This window comes from Cherax quadricarinatus, chromosome 30 (assembly GCF_038502225.1).
Source record: "Cherax quadricarinatus isolate ZL_2023a chromosome 30, ASM3850222v1, whole genome shotgun sequence".
Taxonomy (NCBI): domain Eukaryota; kingdom Metazoa; phylum Arthropoda; class Malacostraca; order Decapoda; family Parastacidae; genus Cherax; species Cherax quadricarinatus.
In genome coordinates, this window is record NC_091321.1 from 30736011 (window position 1) to 30754514 (window position 18504).

Sequence of the window (18504 nt, forward strand, 5' to 3'; positions counted from 1 at the left end):
TCACATTTGACATGAGTGGTGACGAATCATACCTAAATATATTGTTAGATACAGAAAATGCTAGAAGGGCATGTGTGTGTAGATTACATCTATTTTATCAGTGAGTCACCTATAACGTTTCAGTGAACTTAGCAAAATGCGAATTAAGCCAGAATCTGTAGTGGGTCAGGGCAAGGCGGTATCTATTGAGGTCAAAGTAGGCTTCCAAGGACAACAACAGAGTGCTGGGGCTCCTGGGTATGGCTGGTTATTCCTGCTGTTTCTACTCTGCGTTTTGCCAAGTCTGAGTATCAGTAGCCAGGCTGAGAAGCTCTAGAATTCCTTTCCAACAAATGAAGTAGTGTGATAGTGCGCCCAATACCTTTCTGAACTTCCTCCATGTTGTAAAGCCCACTGATTTACTGATAATTTATCACCCACTTCGAGAATAGTAAACAGGAACCGGGAGTCATCATTTTACGTCAACCCCAAAATGAGACTCTACTCTCTTTGTTATTACTCAACAAAATAAAAAATAGCTCCTTTATATGACTGCATTATGTTAGTAGGGAATGGCTGAAACAATAGACAACAGACATTTATTTAAATCTAATACAATACGACTTTCAAGTAACTCCCAGTGCGACTGGGAGGTATAGGGATGCGCAAGGCGACGCAGGTAGCTTTACATGCATTTCTGTCCTCGTGCATGGCTTCCAGTGGACTAGTCAAGGATATTGTCCCCGAACGCTTGAGAAGAGCGGTAGGAGCTTAAGACCCCAGGTTCATTGAAGCAGCCATGCGGTGAGACACCCTTGCAGATTCCTTCAGGAGACCAGCTCCACCCAAAGACACAGTCCCACTGGGACAAACCGCTCAAGAAAAAATTGCCAACACAATGCTCAACAACGTTTCAGGAAAGAACAAAGCTCGTGTCCTAGCGGTGAAGGCATCACATTCAGGAGATTTCGTTTTAGTCGTTCCCATCTCCTCCCTGGGCACCCGACTCGACCCAGAGGTCATTCGGACTGGTGTTGCTCTTCGCCTAGCCGCCCCCATACTCACCGAACATAGGTGCATTCCCAGCAGGGCGACGGCTGATCAGTTCGGAATTCATGGTCTCGTGTGTCACACATCAGAAGGGAAGTATGCAAGACATGAGGAGGTCAACGACATCATAAAGATAAGTCTTGCCACAGCTCGTTGCCCAGCCCAACGGGAACCCCAAGCATGGAGGTCCAATGGAAGCCAGAAGCATCCAGATGGAGCCACTATGCTACCCTGGAAGGATGGTAAGCGGATTGCCTGAGACTACACCTGTACTGCCACGTTGGCGGACACCTACTAGCCATACTCTGAAGTTGAAGGGGGTGGAGCCGCCAGTTACAGGGAGATCCAGAAGATCCACAAATATGCTATAACTTCATCCCAGTACTGTCTGAGACGTTTTGAGCTTGGGGCAAGTGTGCTCTAAAGTTCCTCAGAGAGCTGGGTGAAATGCTCATCACAGAAACCAAGGATAACAGAGCAGCCAGTATTACGGTCCAGAGGGAAAATGCTTACAGCATTCTGGGCACGCGGCCCACTGCCGGGAAGCTGGATGAAGTGTTTGAAATGTAGGCTCCGAGATGTTTTTATGATTTTCTCATTGCTATTGTATCTTTGTTGATGCATTTTGTTTATAAATAAAGTTTATACGACTTTCTGTAAATAATTATTTTTCATTACTGCATTATGTTAATAGGGAATGGTAGAAACCATAGTGCAATACGAATTTCTCTATGTGGACCTGTATTTAATGAACTTATTTCGCTTAGTTATCAAAGCAATTAATATTAAAGATAGAATGCATTTCAGTAACATTGAAAATTTCGGAATGTTTAAAACAAATCTTAGAATGATTGGGGCTTGAATCTGTTGCAAATAATAAGTCCTAAAACTCACAGGTTAATGCTTGAGTTTTAGCACTGAGTTGCCTTGGGTTCAATCCCCACTCGTTCTGTGATTTGTTTCAAACGTGTTATTACGATTTCATGAATAGTGTAAGTTATTCAAGGAGGGTAAAAAATTGTAGCATGATGGATGAAGGACATAAATAACAACAGGTACTTACTCAAGATAAATGTGACTATATGGAGGCCATTACCTCCAGCACCGGTGAAGAAACGCATCAACAGGAACATATAGTAGCTAGGAGACACCGCACTTATAACTCCACTAGTACCAAGCAGAAGTACAGAAACCAAGATTCCCTTTTTTCTTCCGAAGCGATCAGCTAAATTACCAACAACAAAGGCTCCGACTGACATTCCAGTCATGTATATTGAACCAGCAAGAGGACGGAGCCAAGCTTTTCCACAGGTTAAGTCAAACTGTGGAAATAATAAATATCAAAGCATTAATTCCAAACACTATATAAGGTTCTGTATATTCAGAGCTCCAACGCTAGCCAGCTAGTAAATACATAGTACTAAGGTATCAGTAAAAGAGCACAAGTGCAAACATTTACATCATCTTATTTTAAACTAATAACAACAACAACAACAAAAAAAAAAAAAAATAATAATAATAATAATAATAATAATAATAATAATAATAATAATAATAATAATAATAATAATAATAATAATAATAACAACAAAAATAATCTTCATTTTAACAAGTACATGATACAACTATTATAGACGTAGCTGACATCAGGGACACTTTGTATAAAAACCCTGGTTATGCAGAGCATTTCAGGCAACTTAGGTTAATCACGTCCCGCAGGATGCCTCCTATAACAGTCGACTAACACCCTGGTACCTACTTACTGCTAGGTGAAAAGGTGCAGCAAGTGTAAGGAAAAATACCCAGCAATTCAGTGCTGGCACCTTGGTTCCAGGACTAAGTGGAGTGACCAAGATTCCAAAACTAAGTGGAGTGACCAAGGTTCCATGACTAAGTGGAGTGACCAAGGTTCCGGAACTAAGTGGAGTGACCAAGGTTCCCAAGGTGACCAATATGTCAGTGCCGCAATCGCCGCAGTAGACCTTACTAAGAGTGACATCAGTTCTTTTGTGCGCCTAGACCGAGTTTGCGATTTGCAATCTTGGGCCGAGCTTAAGGAGGAATTTCGTTGCTATTTCAGGCAGCTCACGAAAATCCCCTTGCTTGTATGTGCCGTTTGAGCAAGCGTCGAAAGACTTCGGCGATGCTATACGTGCTACCGCGTGGGTTACTGACTCGGATAGTATCAAAGTGAAAGACAGTTCGCCGTAGGCGTCATGCGGAGAGATACCCCGCCCATCCTCCAAGGCGCGATTGGCACTTTAGGGCTCGGCCCCCGGCACGCAGTCCTGGGTGCGTATGAAGCTACTGATAACGTTAAACTGCCTAGCGACAAGGGTAAAGTGTGCCGCTCAGTCGACACTCCCGCGCCCATTTACCCAGTTTCAACCACAATAATACCTCAGTCACAGCAAGCAGTTACTTTCGCCGCAGCTGTTAGGCAGTCGTCATCTAACGTTGCCAAGCCCAGGAAGACTAACGACAAGCCGAGTCAAGCAGCAACAATCGGGCTAGCACAACGAAGTCGCCAGCATCTCCTCCAACCAAGCGCAAACATCATCCGCGCGCATACCACCAACAGCACCGCCTGCAAAGTTTGTGGTAACGAATTATAATTGTGGTAAGCGACGGAACTATCGTTACAAGCCCAAGTCCCCTCGTAAGGATCGTCATCAGTCCCATACCCAGTACCGGGAGGGTGTTTGTATGTATCACAAGACCTCGGGGCATACGACCAAAGATTACTACAAGCTGCACAGTATGATGTCGGCGCAGCAGGGCAAGCACTAGGGGCACAAAGCACGTGCTAGTAGCAGCCCTTCCAGCAGTTTGGGGGAAGAGGCACGTCCAAGAAACCAGAGAGAGAGGTAGTCACCCTGTCGGAGTCGCTGTACTCCATCCCTGTCCGCAATGCATTCGCCGCCTGGGGCAGCGATACGCTCCCCGACAGTACGGAAACAGAGCGCCTCGATGTTGGTGCCGAGACCTGTACCGTACCTTCCAGGGCGTTGAGCCTCGCCACCACTCGTCGAGCCGCTAGCAGCCATGACTCCGAGGATGTGGTCGGCCTGTCATGCCTTCACGTACATTACGACAACCCGTGTAGACCTCTCGTTGAGTCCACTGTTCACTAAAAGCCTGTTCAGCTTTTCCTCGAAACATGTTCGGTGGTTAACATCGTTCATTCCACCCTCTTCCGTGACATCGGCCTTCACGCGGCTATGTTGACGGAGCTGTTTGTAATTCAGACTTTGAGAGGAGTCTCAGGTCGTCCTCTGACGGTTTGTGGACGTACAACGTTAGAGTTCGCGATCCGGGGTCGCAAGTTGTCGGTCTTAAGACCATGGCAGACCTTAAGATCAGCTTAGATCCAGCTAAGTTGAAAGCAGACCTTAATCGAGTGGATGTGCCCTACTGGGGCGTACACTTAGGATCCACTACGTGCTACTCTGTCTCGGAGTATGTACAGTGTCTGGAATCATTGTAGCAAGTTCTCCCAGAGGTCGGCCTCTTGTCCTGACCAACCTCGTAAGAAAGCTCGTGTCTCGTCACCTCCTGGCCATCAGCACTCATTTATCAGTGAAACCCAGTCTGGGGACGCCCGGTCTAACCACGCCCACACTAAGGCAAGAAAAGTGGAACCAGGTTGCAAAGTTATGTTGCTCAACCAGACGCAGACACCAAGTATGCATAAACTTGTTCCCAAATTTGTTGGTCCTTATCGTGTCCTACGACAGCTCCGCGGCGGCAATAAGCTCGAGGTGAGGGACATCTACCGGAACTATCAAAGAGGCTCATCTTGTCCACATGAAGTGCAAGCCGAAGCATAGCTGGAATCGCGTGCGTTGCAAAGCCACAATCAGACTCGTCCTAGTGAAAACCCGTTTATTTCTTCATCCGCTACTCCTACGACTGATGGCAGTCCTGTAAGGCTCCGTACTTAAGGCCTGAGACCCAGGACAGCAGTATATTTCTGTGACATTGGCGTACCTACTGATTTGTCCGACTCCTACGCTAACTAGTATAACGAATTCCTTGGAAATAGTGTTATTGTAAGTATGTGCACCCAGTGTGTCTTTTAAAGCCTGTATTAAGGTCAGGGCAGTGCCGCCCTTGTATCGAATGTCACATCTTAAGAAATGCTACTTGACGAGTAGTCAAGCCTGATGTTTCAGCCCTGCGAGCAACCTGTATATAGAAGATTTTAGTTCCAGTGCTGACGTCTCCTGGCTCTATCATCAATCAAGCTGTGCGGGCACTCCAACTTTCTCTTCCCTCAAGATCGGAGAGTTTTTTTTTTTAAGCCTACCAGATTTATGCCCATTTTGATTTTTGGGTGAGCCAAAGCCAGCCCCCATGGGTTAACTATTGTGAGTAATTCTTTCACACATTCTTGCCCACCAGTATTGTCGTGTCGAGACGACACGGGGTGCGTGGCCGAGCGAATGTAGACAGCCTGTACTGTCTGCTAGACAGCCTATGCTGTCTGCTATATTCATATCCTGTGGCACTACGGTGCTGCCCTCTCTAGGCTTGCCCAGGTCTGTGAGACACGTAGCCCATCTGACCTGACTCCACGGCCGACCCTTATGGGTTCAACAGCCTCCCCTCCATGGACTGGCTATCGGTCACCCCGTCACTCTGCCTGTCTTGTACCTACGTGTCGATTAATAAAGTAAAGCCTAGTCTACGGCCTTATCTCTCCAACCTACGCTACCCCTTCTAGTAACCTTCAAGCTCGGTACTTAACTGCTGTTCAACAGAAATAAGAGTATTAACAGCACCCTTCCTTCAGAGTGCCAGCACTGTACTTCACAACTCCAGGACTCAAGTCTGGCCTGCCAGTTTCCCTGAATCCCTTCATAAATGTTACCTTGCTCACACTCGAACAGCATGTCTAGTCCTCAAAACCAATTGTCTCCATTTGCTTCTATCTAACAAGCTCATGCAATCTTACTGGAAGCCCAAGCCCCTCACACACAAAACCTCCTTTACCCCCTCCCTCCAACCTTTCCTAGGCCTACCCCTATCCTGCCTTCCTTCCACTACAGATATATACTCACGAAGTCATTCTTTTACGTTCCTTCCTCTCTACATGTCCAAACCATCTCAACAATCTCTCTTCAGGCCTTTGGATAATAGTTTTGGTAATCCCACACCTCCTCCTAATCTCCACACTACGGATTCTCTGCATTATTTTTATACCGCACATTGCTCTCAGACATGACATCTCCACTACTGCCAGCCTTGTTCTTCTTCTTGCAACATTCACCACCCATATTTCATACCTATAAAAGAATGTTGGTATAACTATACTCTAATACATTTCCCTCTTTGTTTTCATGGATAATGTTTTATGTATCCACAGGTTCCTCAGTGCACCACTCACCTTTTTCCCTTCGTCAATTTTATGATTCACATCAGCTTTCATAGACCCATCTGCTGACACGTCCACTCGCAAATATCTGAATACATTCACATCCTTCGTACTCTCTCCCTGCAATTTGATATCCAATCTTCCGTTACCTAATTTTTTGCTATCCTCACCACCTTACTTTTTCTTATGTTCACTTTTAATTTCCTTCTTTTACCATACCCTACCAAACTCATCAACCAACTTCTGAAACTTCTCTTCAGAAGTTGCAGAGGTTGGTTTATGAGTTTGGTAGGGTGCCAACACCCGAGCATTCACTTCTCTTACAACTCCATCTATAAATATATTGAATAACCATAGTGACATCACACATCCCTGTCTAAAGCCTACTTTTACTGGGAAATACTCTCCCTCTCGCCTGAGCCTCACTATCCTCGTAAAGACTCTTCACTGCTTTCAATAACTTACCTCCTATACCAATATCTGCCACATTGCCCCCCTATCCGCCCTATCATTCGCCTTTTCCAAATCCATAAATGCCACAAAAAACTTTTTACATTTATCTAAATAATGTTTCACTGCAAACACACCCTTTAACCTTCCTAAAGCATCCCTGTTCAACTGCTATTCTGCTCTCTGACTTACTCTTAATTCACTCAATAATTCCACCATACCCTTTACCATGCATGCTCAACAGACGTATTCCCCTACAATTTTTACACTCTCTTATGTGCCTTTATACAAAGGAACTATGTGAGCTCTCTGCCAATCCCTCGGTACCTTACCCTCGTCCATACATTTATTAAATGAAAACACTAACCACTCAAAAACTATATCCCCTCCTCCTTATAACATATCTATCTTTATCCCATCAATCCCAGTTACCTTATTCCCTTTCATTCTACCCACTGCCGCACAAACTTCCCCCACACAACTGGTTCTTCTTCACTCCTACAAGATGTTATTCCCCCTCGCCCTATACACGAAATCACAGCTTCCCTATCTTCATCAACATTTAACAATTCCTCAAAATATTCCCTCCATCCTCCCAATACCTCTAACTCTCCGTTTAATAACTCTCCTGTCCTATTTTTAACTAACAAATCCATTCGTTCCCTAGGCTTTCTCAACTTATTAATCACACTCCAAAACTTTTTCTTATCACACATTGTCCTCACACATGACATTTCCCCCGCCTCCAGCCTTCTCGTTGTTGCAGCATTCACAACATCTAGCGTGGCTGGATGTGCCATTGTTAAGGATTGTGTGGTCTAGTGGTCTAAAGCGTCATGCATTTTCGCTCACCATGAGGCGAGCCAAGGCAACATATATATATATATATATATATATATATATATATATATATATATATATATATATATATATATATATATATATATATATATATATATATATATATATATATATATATATATATATATATATATATATATATGCAATAAGATCACAGTAAACAGGTGATTTCAGAATATGCAAAACAAGCACTCTGAAAGAATAGAGAAATTCTAAGCGCTTTCGTGACTACTCACATTATTAAGGAACTATGAAAGTAAAGCATCCAAGGAAACTATATAAGGGGTCTGGCCAACACCTCACTATCAGATCCCACAACGGTTAAAATACCCAAGAAATGTAATTGATAAATCTTTTAAAGTTGCTAGAAATACTTTTTACAATCCACAAAGGGACAACCAGCCTTATTCAACTAAAAATATGTTGGTTCTCCCTTACCATGAAAACTTGGTTGATATGCCTTCTCTTCTTAAGACTTTTAATATTAAAGTTGTATTCAAAAATCTTGATACAGTAAAAAAACTTTTGATAAAGAATTCCCCCCAAAATGCTGATGGATGTGTCTATAAGATTCCTTGTAAAATTTGCGATAAAGTTTATTACGGTCAAACTGGTAAAAATTTCGAACTAAGATTAAAACAACATAAATATAGCATTAGAACTGGACAAGATTCCAATGCTCTATTTATTCATGTAAAAGATTTTAACCATCCAATTGATTTTCAAAAAGTTGAGAAAGTAGTAACAAGCAAGTCCATGGTCGACAGGAATATAATTGAATCTTGTTTCATAAAATCAGTTTTGACAATAATATGAATATTTCCTTTGGTTTATATAAATTAGATCCATTTATAATTAATAGAATTTGGGAAGAATTTAATAATACACTGGACAAATAATAATTTTTAAATTTTCATGGGTAGAATAGTTTGTTGGTGAGTTGTGCAAAGGACCTGTCCAGTTGGGCCGGCGCACGTCAGGTGTTTAACCGTTGTGGGATCGGATATTGAGGTGTTGGCCAGACCCCTTATATAGTTTCCTAGGATGCTTTACTTTCATAGTTCCTTGATAATGTGAGTAGCCACGAAAGCGCTTGGAATTTCTCTATTCTTTCAGAGTGGTTGTTTTGCATATATATATATATATATATATATATATATATATATATATATATATATATATATATATATATATATATATATATATATATATATATATATATATATATATTTATATATATATATATATATATATATATATATATGTATGTATGTATGTATATATATATATATATATATATATATATATATATATATATATATATATATATATATATATATATATATATATATATATATATATATATATATATATATATATATATATATATATATATATATATATATAAGCAATAAGATCACAGTAAACAGGTGATTTCAGATTATGCAAAACAACCACTCTGAGAGAATAGAGAAATTCAAAGCGCTTTCGCGACTACTCACATTATCAAGGAACAATAAAAGTAATGCATCAGAAAAAGGCATATAAAGGATCTAGACCACATCCACTATCACATCCTTCAATAAAGCAACACCTGATGCGCGACTCATAAGAAAGAGAACACTGCAGTAGGCCCACTGGCCCAACTTAACAGGTCCTTCACAGAACCAACAAACTATTAAGAATTTTAAAATATATTATTTGTCCAATGTATTATTAAATTCTTCCCAAATTCTATTAATTATAAATGGATCTAATTTATATAAACCAAAGGAAATATTCATATTATTGTCAAAACTGCTGTTTATGAAACAAGATGATAAAACTTTCTCAACTTTTTGAAAATCAATTGGATGGTTAAAATCTCTCACATGAATAAATAGAGCATTGGAATCTTGTCCAGTTCTAATGCTATATTTATGTTGTTTTAATCTTAGTTTGAGACTTTTCCCAGTTTGACCGTAATAAACTTTATCGCAAATTTTACAAGGAATCTTATAGACACATCAATCAGCATTTTGGGGGGAATTCTTTATCAAAAGTTTTTTTTTACTGCATCAAGATTTTTAAATACAACTTTAATATTAAAAGTCTTAAGAAGAGAAAGCATATCAACCAAGTTTTCATGGTAAGGGAGAACCAACATATTTTTAGTTGAATAAGGCTGGTTGTCCCATTTTGGATTGTAAAAAGTATTTCTAGCAATTTTAAAGGATTTATCAATTACGTTTCTTGGGTATTTCAAATCATTACCTATTTCATAAATTATGGTTATTTCCTCATCTATGAACTCTGGACTACAAATACGTAAAGCTCTCAAAAACATTGATGAGAAAACAGACAGTTTAACTCTTGATGTGAAGAATAATAGTGTACATAGGAACAGTTATTTGTAGGTTTTCTGTAAATTTTAAATTTGAATTCATTGTTACCCTTAATAATTAAAACATCTAGAAAAGGCAACGAGTTATTTTCTTCAAACTCAACAGTAAAGTTTATAGAATGGGCTAAGCTATTTAATTTGCCAAGGAAATGATGTATATCTACATTCTTCGGAATAAGACATAAAATATCATCAACATATCTGAACCATTTAGCTCTATTAGGGAGGATTGTGTTAAGCAGCCTTGTTTCAAAAAAAATTCCATGTATAGGTTACTAAGAACAGGTGAAAGAGGATTTCCCATTGCCATACCAAACTTCTGAGTGTAAAACTTATCATTAAATACAATTTTTGCATCAACAATGCAAAGTTTCATAAGTTTAATGATAGTAGGAACAGGCAATGGTAAATCATAATTAACGAGTTATTTAGATAAGAAACTTAATAAATCATCAACAGGAACTTTCGTAAACAAGGAAGTAACATCAAAACTAAGCATGTTAAAATCATTTAAGTCAGTCAAGGAGCTTAATTTATCAACTAAATCTATGTTGTTTTTAACATTAAAGTTAGAAATTTTACCAACAATAGGGCTCAAAATATCAACAAGCCATTTGGATAATTTATATGAAACTGATCCTATGGAGCTAATAATTGGTCTGACTGGATTCCCTGGTTTGTGTGTTTTTATTAGTCCATACATGTAAGGTAAAGATGGAATAGTGGAAGTAAATTGTTTGATTAATTCATCTTTGCCTTTCAGTAGAAGTTTTATTGTTTTATTGAAATTGTTGTTAACTGTTTCTAGGGGATTTTTTCTAAGTTTAGAATATGTTTCAATGTCACCTAAGAGATTATTCATTTTTTTGGGTTATCATTTTCTTTCATAATTACTATTGCGTTTATTTTATCTGCTTTAGCAAGGCGCAATTTTTTATTATTTTTAAGTGTATCATAAGACTTAAAGAATCTTAGATTGCAATTAGGAATGCTTTGTTTTAACATAGAGCTATATACCATTCCCTGACTAGTATTAATTTCATCAGAGGATAAATCAGAAAAATTTTCAAAGTTACAAAAGGCTTTTGCAATTTCAACATTATTAAGTTTTTTTGAAGTTGGAAAACTTAGGCCAAAACCTAGAGCAGCAGTTGTATGTTTGTCTAAAATTTCATCTGATAAGTTAATTACAAAATTGTTATTAGCATGCTTTGTCCAATCACTATTTTCAATTAAAATGTCTAATTTTCTTTGTAGTTTGTTTTTGAGTTCATTACAAATTCTTCTGAGTTTATTATAGCAATGATCCAACATACTGTGTTTCCATTCTGATGGAATGGCCTGATTAAAGGAGTATTTTTTGTTTCTCAATATTTTGAATGCTTCCTTCTTCTGTATTTTAGTTATTTCAATATGTTTCTGAAGAATAATTCTCATAAAATCCTCAAAAGGACGATTTCTCATGTCAAGGAGTCTATTGGCTAAAAGAGACGTAGGCAGAACTTGTTCATTTAAATTTTTTTTTTAAAAATTAAGTCGAATTTTTAACTTGTGGGACTTGATCAGTGCAGAAGAAAACTGGGAAATAAAAGATATATGATTAGGAAAGCTCATCGAGAACATTCTCAAGAGTCGTGTGGTATCCATTAATGCAATAAGATCACAGTAAACAGGTGATTTCAGAATATGCAAAACAACCACTGTGAAAGAATATAGAAATTCCAAGCGCTTTCGTGAATATATATATATATATATATATATATATATATATATATATATATATATATATATATATATATATATATATATATATAAGTAGTGAAGAAAGCGGCTGGGGGGTCTCTTCCGGAAAAAGGCATGCGGCTGGGAGGTCTCCTCCGGTTTAGGGCCTTCCACTGGGGCATCCCTTCCGGTTTAGGCCTTCCACTGAGCGGTGTATCCGATCTAGGACCAGCAGCTGGAGGGTCACCTTTTCACACCTAGGTGTTACTTCCGGTTTTGACCATGACCTCGCCCTCGAGACTACCTCACCCTTGACCCCCCAACTAATACCCCCCCCCGACCCACGACCCCCCCCCCTTCGCGCGCGCCCCCCGCCCGCCCGCCCGCGCGCCCGCCCGCGCGCCCCGCCCCGCGCCCGCCCGCGCCCCCGCCCGCGCGCCCGCCCGCGCGCCCGCCCGCGCCCTTCGCGACCCCCCGCCCGCGCCTTCTGCTGCGCCTTCTGCAGCGTCATCCGGATCGCCCCCGCGCCTCGAATTTTTTTTTTCCGATTTTTTTCGAATTTTTTTTGAATTTCATTTTCTTGTGCTCTCCATCTCCTCGGATCAAGTTTTTAAGGTTCCCCCTCTCACTTTCACCCCCATCCTAAAATTTCTCGATATTACCATGACTCCATCTCCTCGGATCAAGTTTTTTGGATTCCCCCCCCTATGGGGTTTTCGAAATTCTCCAATTCCTCGGATCAAGTTTTTTGGGTACCCCTCCTTTCACCCCCCATCCCCCAAAAAATTTCTCAATATCAAAGTCTCCATCTTCCTCGGATCCCCCTCCCACTTTCACCCCCCAATCCCAAAAATTTCTCGATAATACAAGTTTTGGATTCCCCCCTATGGGGGTTTTCGAAATTCTCCATCTCCTTGGATCAAGGTTTTTTTTGGGTCCCCCTCCTTTTTTTTGGATCCCCCCTATGGGGTTTTCAAAGTCTTTCCCCCCCTCCCCTTTCATCAAATTTTCTCGACAATACCATGACTCCATCTCCTCGGATCAAGTTTTTTGGATCCCCCCTATGGGGTTTTCGAAATTCTCCATCTCCTCGGATCAAGTTTCCCCCTATGGGGTTTTCGAAATTCTCCATCTCCTTGGATCAAGTTTTTTTGGATTCCCCCCTATGGGGTTTTCAAAATTTCTCGATAATACCAAATTCCTTGGATCAAGGTTTTTGGATTCCCCCGTCTGGGGGTAAAGCATTCAAAGGAACTCCTCCTATGGGGCATCCTTACTACAGGTCTAATGAAGGATGTTTACTCGGCGGTCAGTGACGTCACGTGTTGACCCAGCACACAGGTTGAATCTTGTCTACCCTTTTACCCACCCTCCCAAACCCTCACACTCCAACCAACACCTCACAATTTTCACTCATAACCCCCAATTTTTCTCGTTTTAACCCTTTTAGTTCATTAAAGTTAATAAGGGGACACATGCATCAGAAAGTCACCACATCGCTTACATCCACTTTCGTTAAATTCACTACTCACAATTTTACATATTACGAAGTTAAATACGCACTTTTACTTTGAACATCTTCAAAACACTCTCATAAATCATTTGAATACTCACAAAAAATACCTTTATACATTTCCAAACAACACTGAAATACTCCAAAAACATCATTCGAACACCCCCAAATCACCTCTGAATACTCCCAGAACACCTTCATAAGTACTCTTGCACATCATTTGAACACCTTCATAAGTACTCTCATAATCATTTGTACACCTTCAAAAAACACCTTTGAATACTCACATAAACACCCTTGAACACCTTCAAAACACCTTCAAAGCACTCTCATAATCATTTGAACACACTCAAAACACCTTTGAATAACCTCAAAACACCTTTGAACACCTTCAAAACACCCTTGAACACCTTCAAAACACCCTTGAACACCTTCAAAAACAACATTTGAACACACTCAAAACACCTTTGAACACCTTTGAACATTTCCAAAACACTATTTGAGTACTCCCAAATAAGATTTGACATCTCTAATTTATCTGCACTTACACATTTCATTAAATTACAACTCATCCCTCAGTCTCCAGACTTCACAACATTATCACAAAAACTAACTCAAACACTTTACTTTGAACACCCCCAAAAACACTCTCATAATCATTTGAATACTCACATAAACACCCTTGAACACCTTCAAAACACCTTTGAATATCGTTTTTAAACTAATTTCATCACAACCCACTTATATCATCTTTTTTCGGTAACTCTAATTCGACTACACTACCCTCATCAATTACCAACAAATTTTACTCGTTTTAACTAATGTCATCACTGTAACCAAGATTTTCACAAAAAAAAAAAAAAAAAAAAAAAAAACTCTATGACACCTAACACACACGCACACACACACACCCCACAACACCCACAATTTTTCTCGTTTTAACCCTTTTAGTTCATTAAAGTTAATAAGGGGACACAGTACATCAGAAAGTCACAACAACAACATCCACAACCCACAATTTTTTCTCGTTTTAGCTAATTTCATCAGAAAAAGTCCCAACAACAACCCACTTATAACATCTTTTTTCGGTATCTCTAGTTCGACAACAACACCCACAACACCCACATCCCACAACACCCATGAACATTTCCAAAACACTATTTGAGTACTCCCAATTACACCACTGATTACTACTAAAACACCGCTGAATTCAATCAAAACACCCTTCAACACCTTCAAACACCCTTGAACACCTTCAAAACCCTCTTGAACACTTTCAAAAACACCTTTGAACATTTCCAATCAACACTGAAACACTTCCAAAAAACACAATTTGAGTACTCCCAATTACACCACTGAATACTACTAAAACACCGCTGAATTCAATCAAAACACCCTTCAACACCTTCAAAACACCTTTGAACACCTTCAAAACACCTTTGACACCTTCAAAACACTCTTGAACACCTTCAAAAAACACCTTCGAACATTTCCAATCAACACTGAAACACTTCCAAAAACACAATTTGAGTACTCCCAATTACACCACTGAATTCTACTAAAACACCGCTGAATTCAATCAAAACACCCTTCAACACCTTCAAAACACCTTTGAACACACTCAAAACACCTTTGAATAACCTCAAAACACCTTTGAACACCTTCAAAACACTCTCATAATCATTTGAACACACTCAAAACACCTTTGAATAACCTCAAAACACCTTTGAACACCTTCAAAACACCCTTGAACACATTCAAAAAAACAACATTTGAACACACTCAAAACACCTTTGAACATTTCCAAACAACACTGAAACACTTCCAAAAACACCATTTGAGTACTCCCAATTACACCACTGAATACTACTAAAACACCGCTGAATTCAATCAAAACACCCTTCAACACCTTCAAAACACCTTTGAACACCTTCAAAACACCTTTGACACCTTCAAAACACTCTTGAACACCTTCAAAAACACCTTCGAACATTTCCAATCAACACTGAAACACTTCCAAAAACACAATTTGAGTACTCCCAATTACACCACTGATTACTACTAAAACACCGCTGAATTCAATCAAAACACCCTTCAACACCTTCAAAACACCTTTGAACACACTCAAAACACCTTTGAATAACCTCAAAACACCTTTGAACACCTTCAAAACACTCTCATAATCATTTGAACACACTCAAAACACCTTTGAATAACCTCAAAACACCTTTGAACACCTTCAAAACACCCTTGAACACCTTCAAAAAAACAACATTTGAACACACTCAAAACACCTTTGAACACCTTTGAACATTTCCAAACAACACTGAAACACTTCCAAAAACACCATTTGAGTACTCCCAAATACACCACTGAATACTAAAACACCACTGAATACACTCAAAACACCACCAAAATCACCATAAACTAAGATCAACACCCACATCCCACAACACCCACAACCCACAACACCCACAATTTTTTCTCGTTTTATCTAATTTCATCAGAAAGTCACAACACCCACACCTCCCATTTTTTTCTCGTTTTAACTAATTTCATCAGAAAAAGTCACATCAACAACCCACTTATAACGTCTTTTCGGTATCTCTAGTTCGACAACAACACCCACATCCCACAACACCCACATCCCACATCCCACACACACACACACACACACAGACACACACACACACACCCTAACCTAGCCTAACCTAACTTATCCTAACCTAGCCTAACCTAACCTAACCTAGCCTAACCTAACTTAACCTAACCTAACCTTTACCTAACCTTTACCTAACTTAACCTAACCTAACCTAACCTTTACCTAACCTTTACCTAACCTAATCTAACCTTGCCTAACCATTACCTAACCTAACCTAACCTATCTTAACCTAACCCAACCTAACCTAGCCGAACCTATCCTAACCTAACCTAAAATATATTGGAACACTTCCAAAAAATACATTAGAGTACTCCAGAATTACTTTGAACGACTCCATTTTTGGATATTTCCAAATTAGTTTTGAAAACTTTATCGTAAAATCGAACATTATTTTCTTGTTGGTAAACACACTCAATGGTAGAAATATTTACTCGATTTCCGAATAGAAACACTTTCCTCGCTCTGAGAGACTCATTGTGGGTCACCCCTTCCCCCCCAACACCACTGGGTAATGCGGTTCACACCCAAGGTAGATTTAAGATAATCATGAACACCTGCGCCAACTCAGGACAGACAGACGCCATGAAATGCGGGTAACATCCAAGGTAGAAAATCATCTCTTTCCAGACCAACTGTCTATCCTAACCTAACCTAACCTAACCTAACCTAATTCCTAACCTAACCTAACCTCACCTAACCGAACCTAACCTAACTCCATCAATCACCTCTATCCTAACCTAACCTAACCTAACCTAACCCAACCTAACTCCATCAAACACCTCTATCCTAACCTAACCTAACCTATCCTAACCTAACCTAACTCCATCAAACACCTCGAATACTACCTAACTTAACCTAACCTAACCTTACCTAACCTACCGAACCTAACCTAACCTAACCTAACCTAACCTATCCTAACCTGTCCTAACCTAACCTATCCTAACCTAACCTAACCTAACCTAACCTAACTTATCCTAAGCTAACCTAACCTAACTTATCCTAACCTAACCTAACCTAACTTATCCTAACCTAACCTAACCTAACCTAAAATAACGAACCTAACCTAACTTATCCTAATCTAATCTAACCTAACCTAACCTAACCTAACCTAACCTAACCTAACCTAACCTAACCTAACCTAACCTAACCTAACCTAAAATAACCTAACCTAACTTATCCTAACCTACTCACTTTACTTTGAACACCTTCAAAACACTCTCATACATCATTTGAGACCCCCTTTTCTCAATATCTCTCATCCACAACCTTTATCATCTCACTACAGAACAACCCCAAGATTACTTCGAACACTCTCATAAAGCATTTGAGTACTCACATAAACACTTTTGAACATTTCCAAACAACACTGAAGCACTTCCAAAATATCATTTTGATTACTCCCAAATAAGATTTGACAGCTCTAATTTATCTACACTTACACATTTCATTAAATTACATCTCATCCCCCCAAACTCCTCCCTCATTCTCCAGACTTTACAACATTAGCACAAAAAAAAAACTAACTCATACACTTATGACATGAGACATTACCATATCTAACACACTGACTAACTTTGAACCAACTCTGAACACCACTGATCTTCTTCAAAAAATGCTCTGCACATCATTTGAACACCTTCAAAAAAAAAACACCATCAAACACCTCCGAATACTCCCAAAAAACACTACTGATTACTACCAAATCACCACTGAATACTACCAATCACCGTCAAAATCACCAGAAACTAAGTTTAACATCACCATCTAACATCCTTTTTATAGAAATCCCCTCAAATCACTATAACCAAGAACTCCCTCCCCATTTGACGCATAAAAAAAAAAAAAAGCATGAACACAAACCTAATACGCAAACACTTAGTACATGATCACCATCAACTGAAAACATATCTTGTACACACACATAATATAAGACAATCACCAACTACAATCACCCATGTTCACTTACCTCAAAATCACTAATATCACAGAAAACAATCATTTTTATAAACATTTCACACACACACACACACACAAAAAAAAAATCATATTTGACAATATCTAAGCGCACTCACCTCACTACCACCAACACACGATGTCTCACCTCACAGGACCGACGAGCTCACCTCCAGTGACGTCACACTCCCATTGTGTTACTTGGTGGTTGGTAACATCACACCTAACCCCCCTTGTTTCAACCTGTTGTACCCTACATTATCTAAGAACACTATATCCAAGACGATTACCAGATTTTATGATCCCCAACACCAAGATCACAGAAAACACACATTTTTATAATTATTCACACAAAAATCACGATCACCAATTCCATATCATGTTTACCGTCATCTATCAACACTAATCACCAAGATCACCAAAAAATCTAAGATCATGCATCTCAAAACTACTATGATCACTGAAAACACTTATTTTTTAAACATTCGCACAAAAATAAGACATACACAAAAATACCACAACACTTCCACCAACATCTATAACATAACATGAGC

At 39.4% G+C, this 18504-nt stretch overlaps 1 protein-coding gene across 1 annotated transcript in view; it reads right to left on the reverse strand.

Annotated features, from left to right (window-relative positions):
• LOC128687055 (organic cation transporter protein-like) overlaps positions 1-18504 on the reverse strand; it is a 227022-nt gene that overhangs the window by 199097 nt on the left and 9421 nt on the right. The window contains exon 3 of the mRNA XM_070090122.1: positions 2093-2351. Within this exon, the coding sequence (XP_069946223.1) occupies positions 2093-2351 (259 nt within the window). The remainder of the gene's footprint in view (positions 1-2092; positions 2352-18504) is intronic.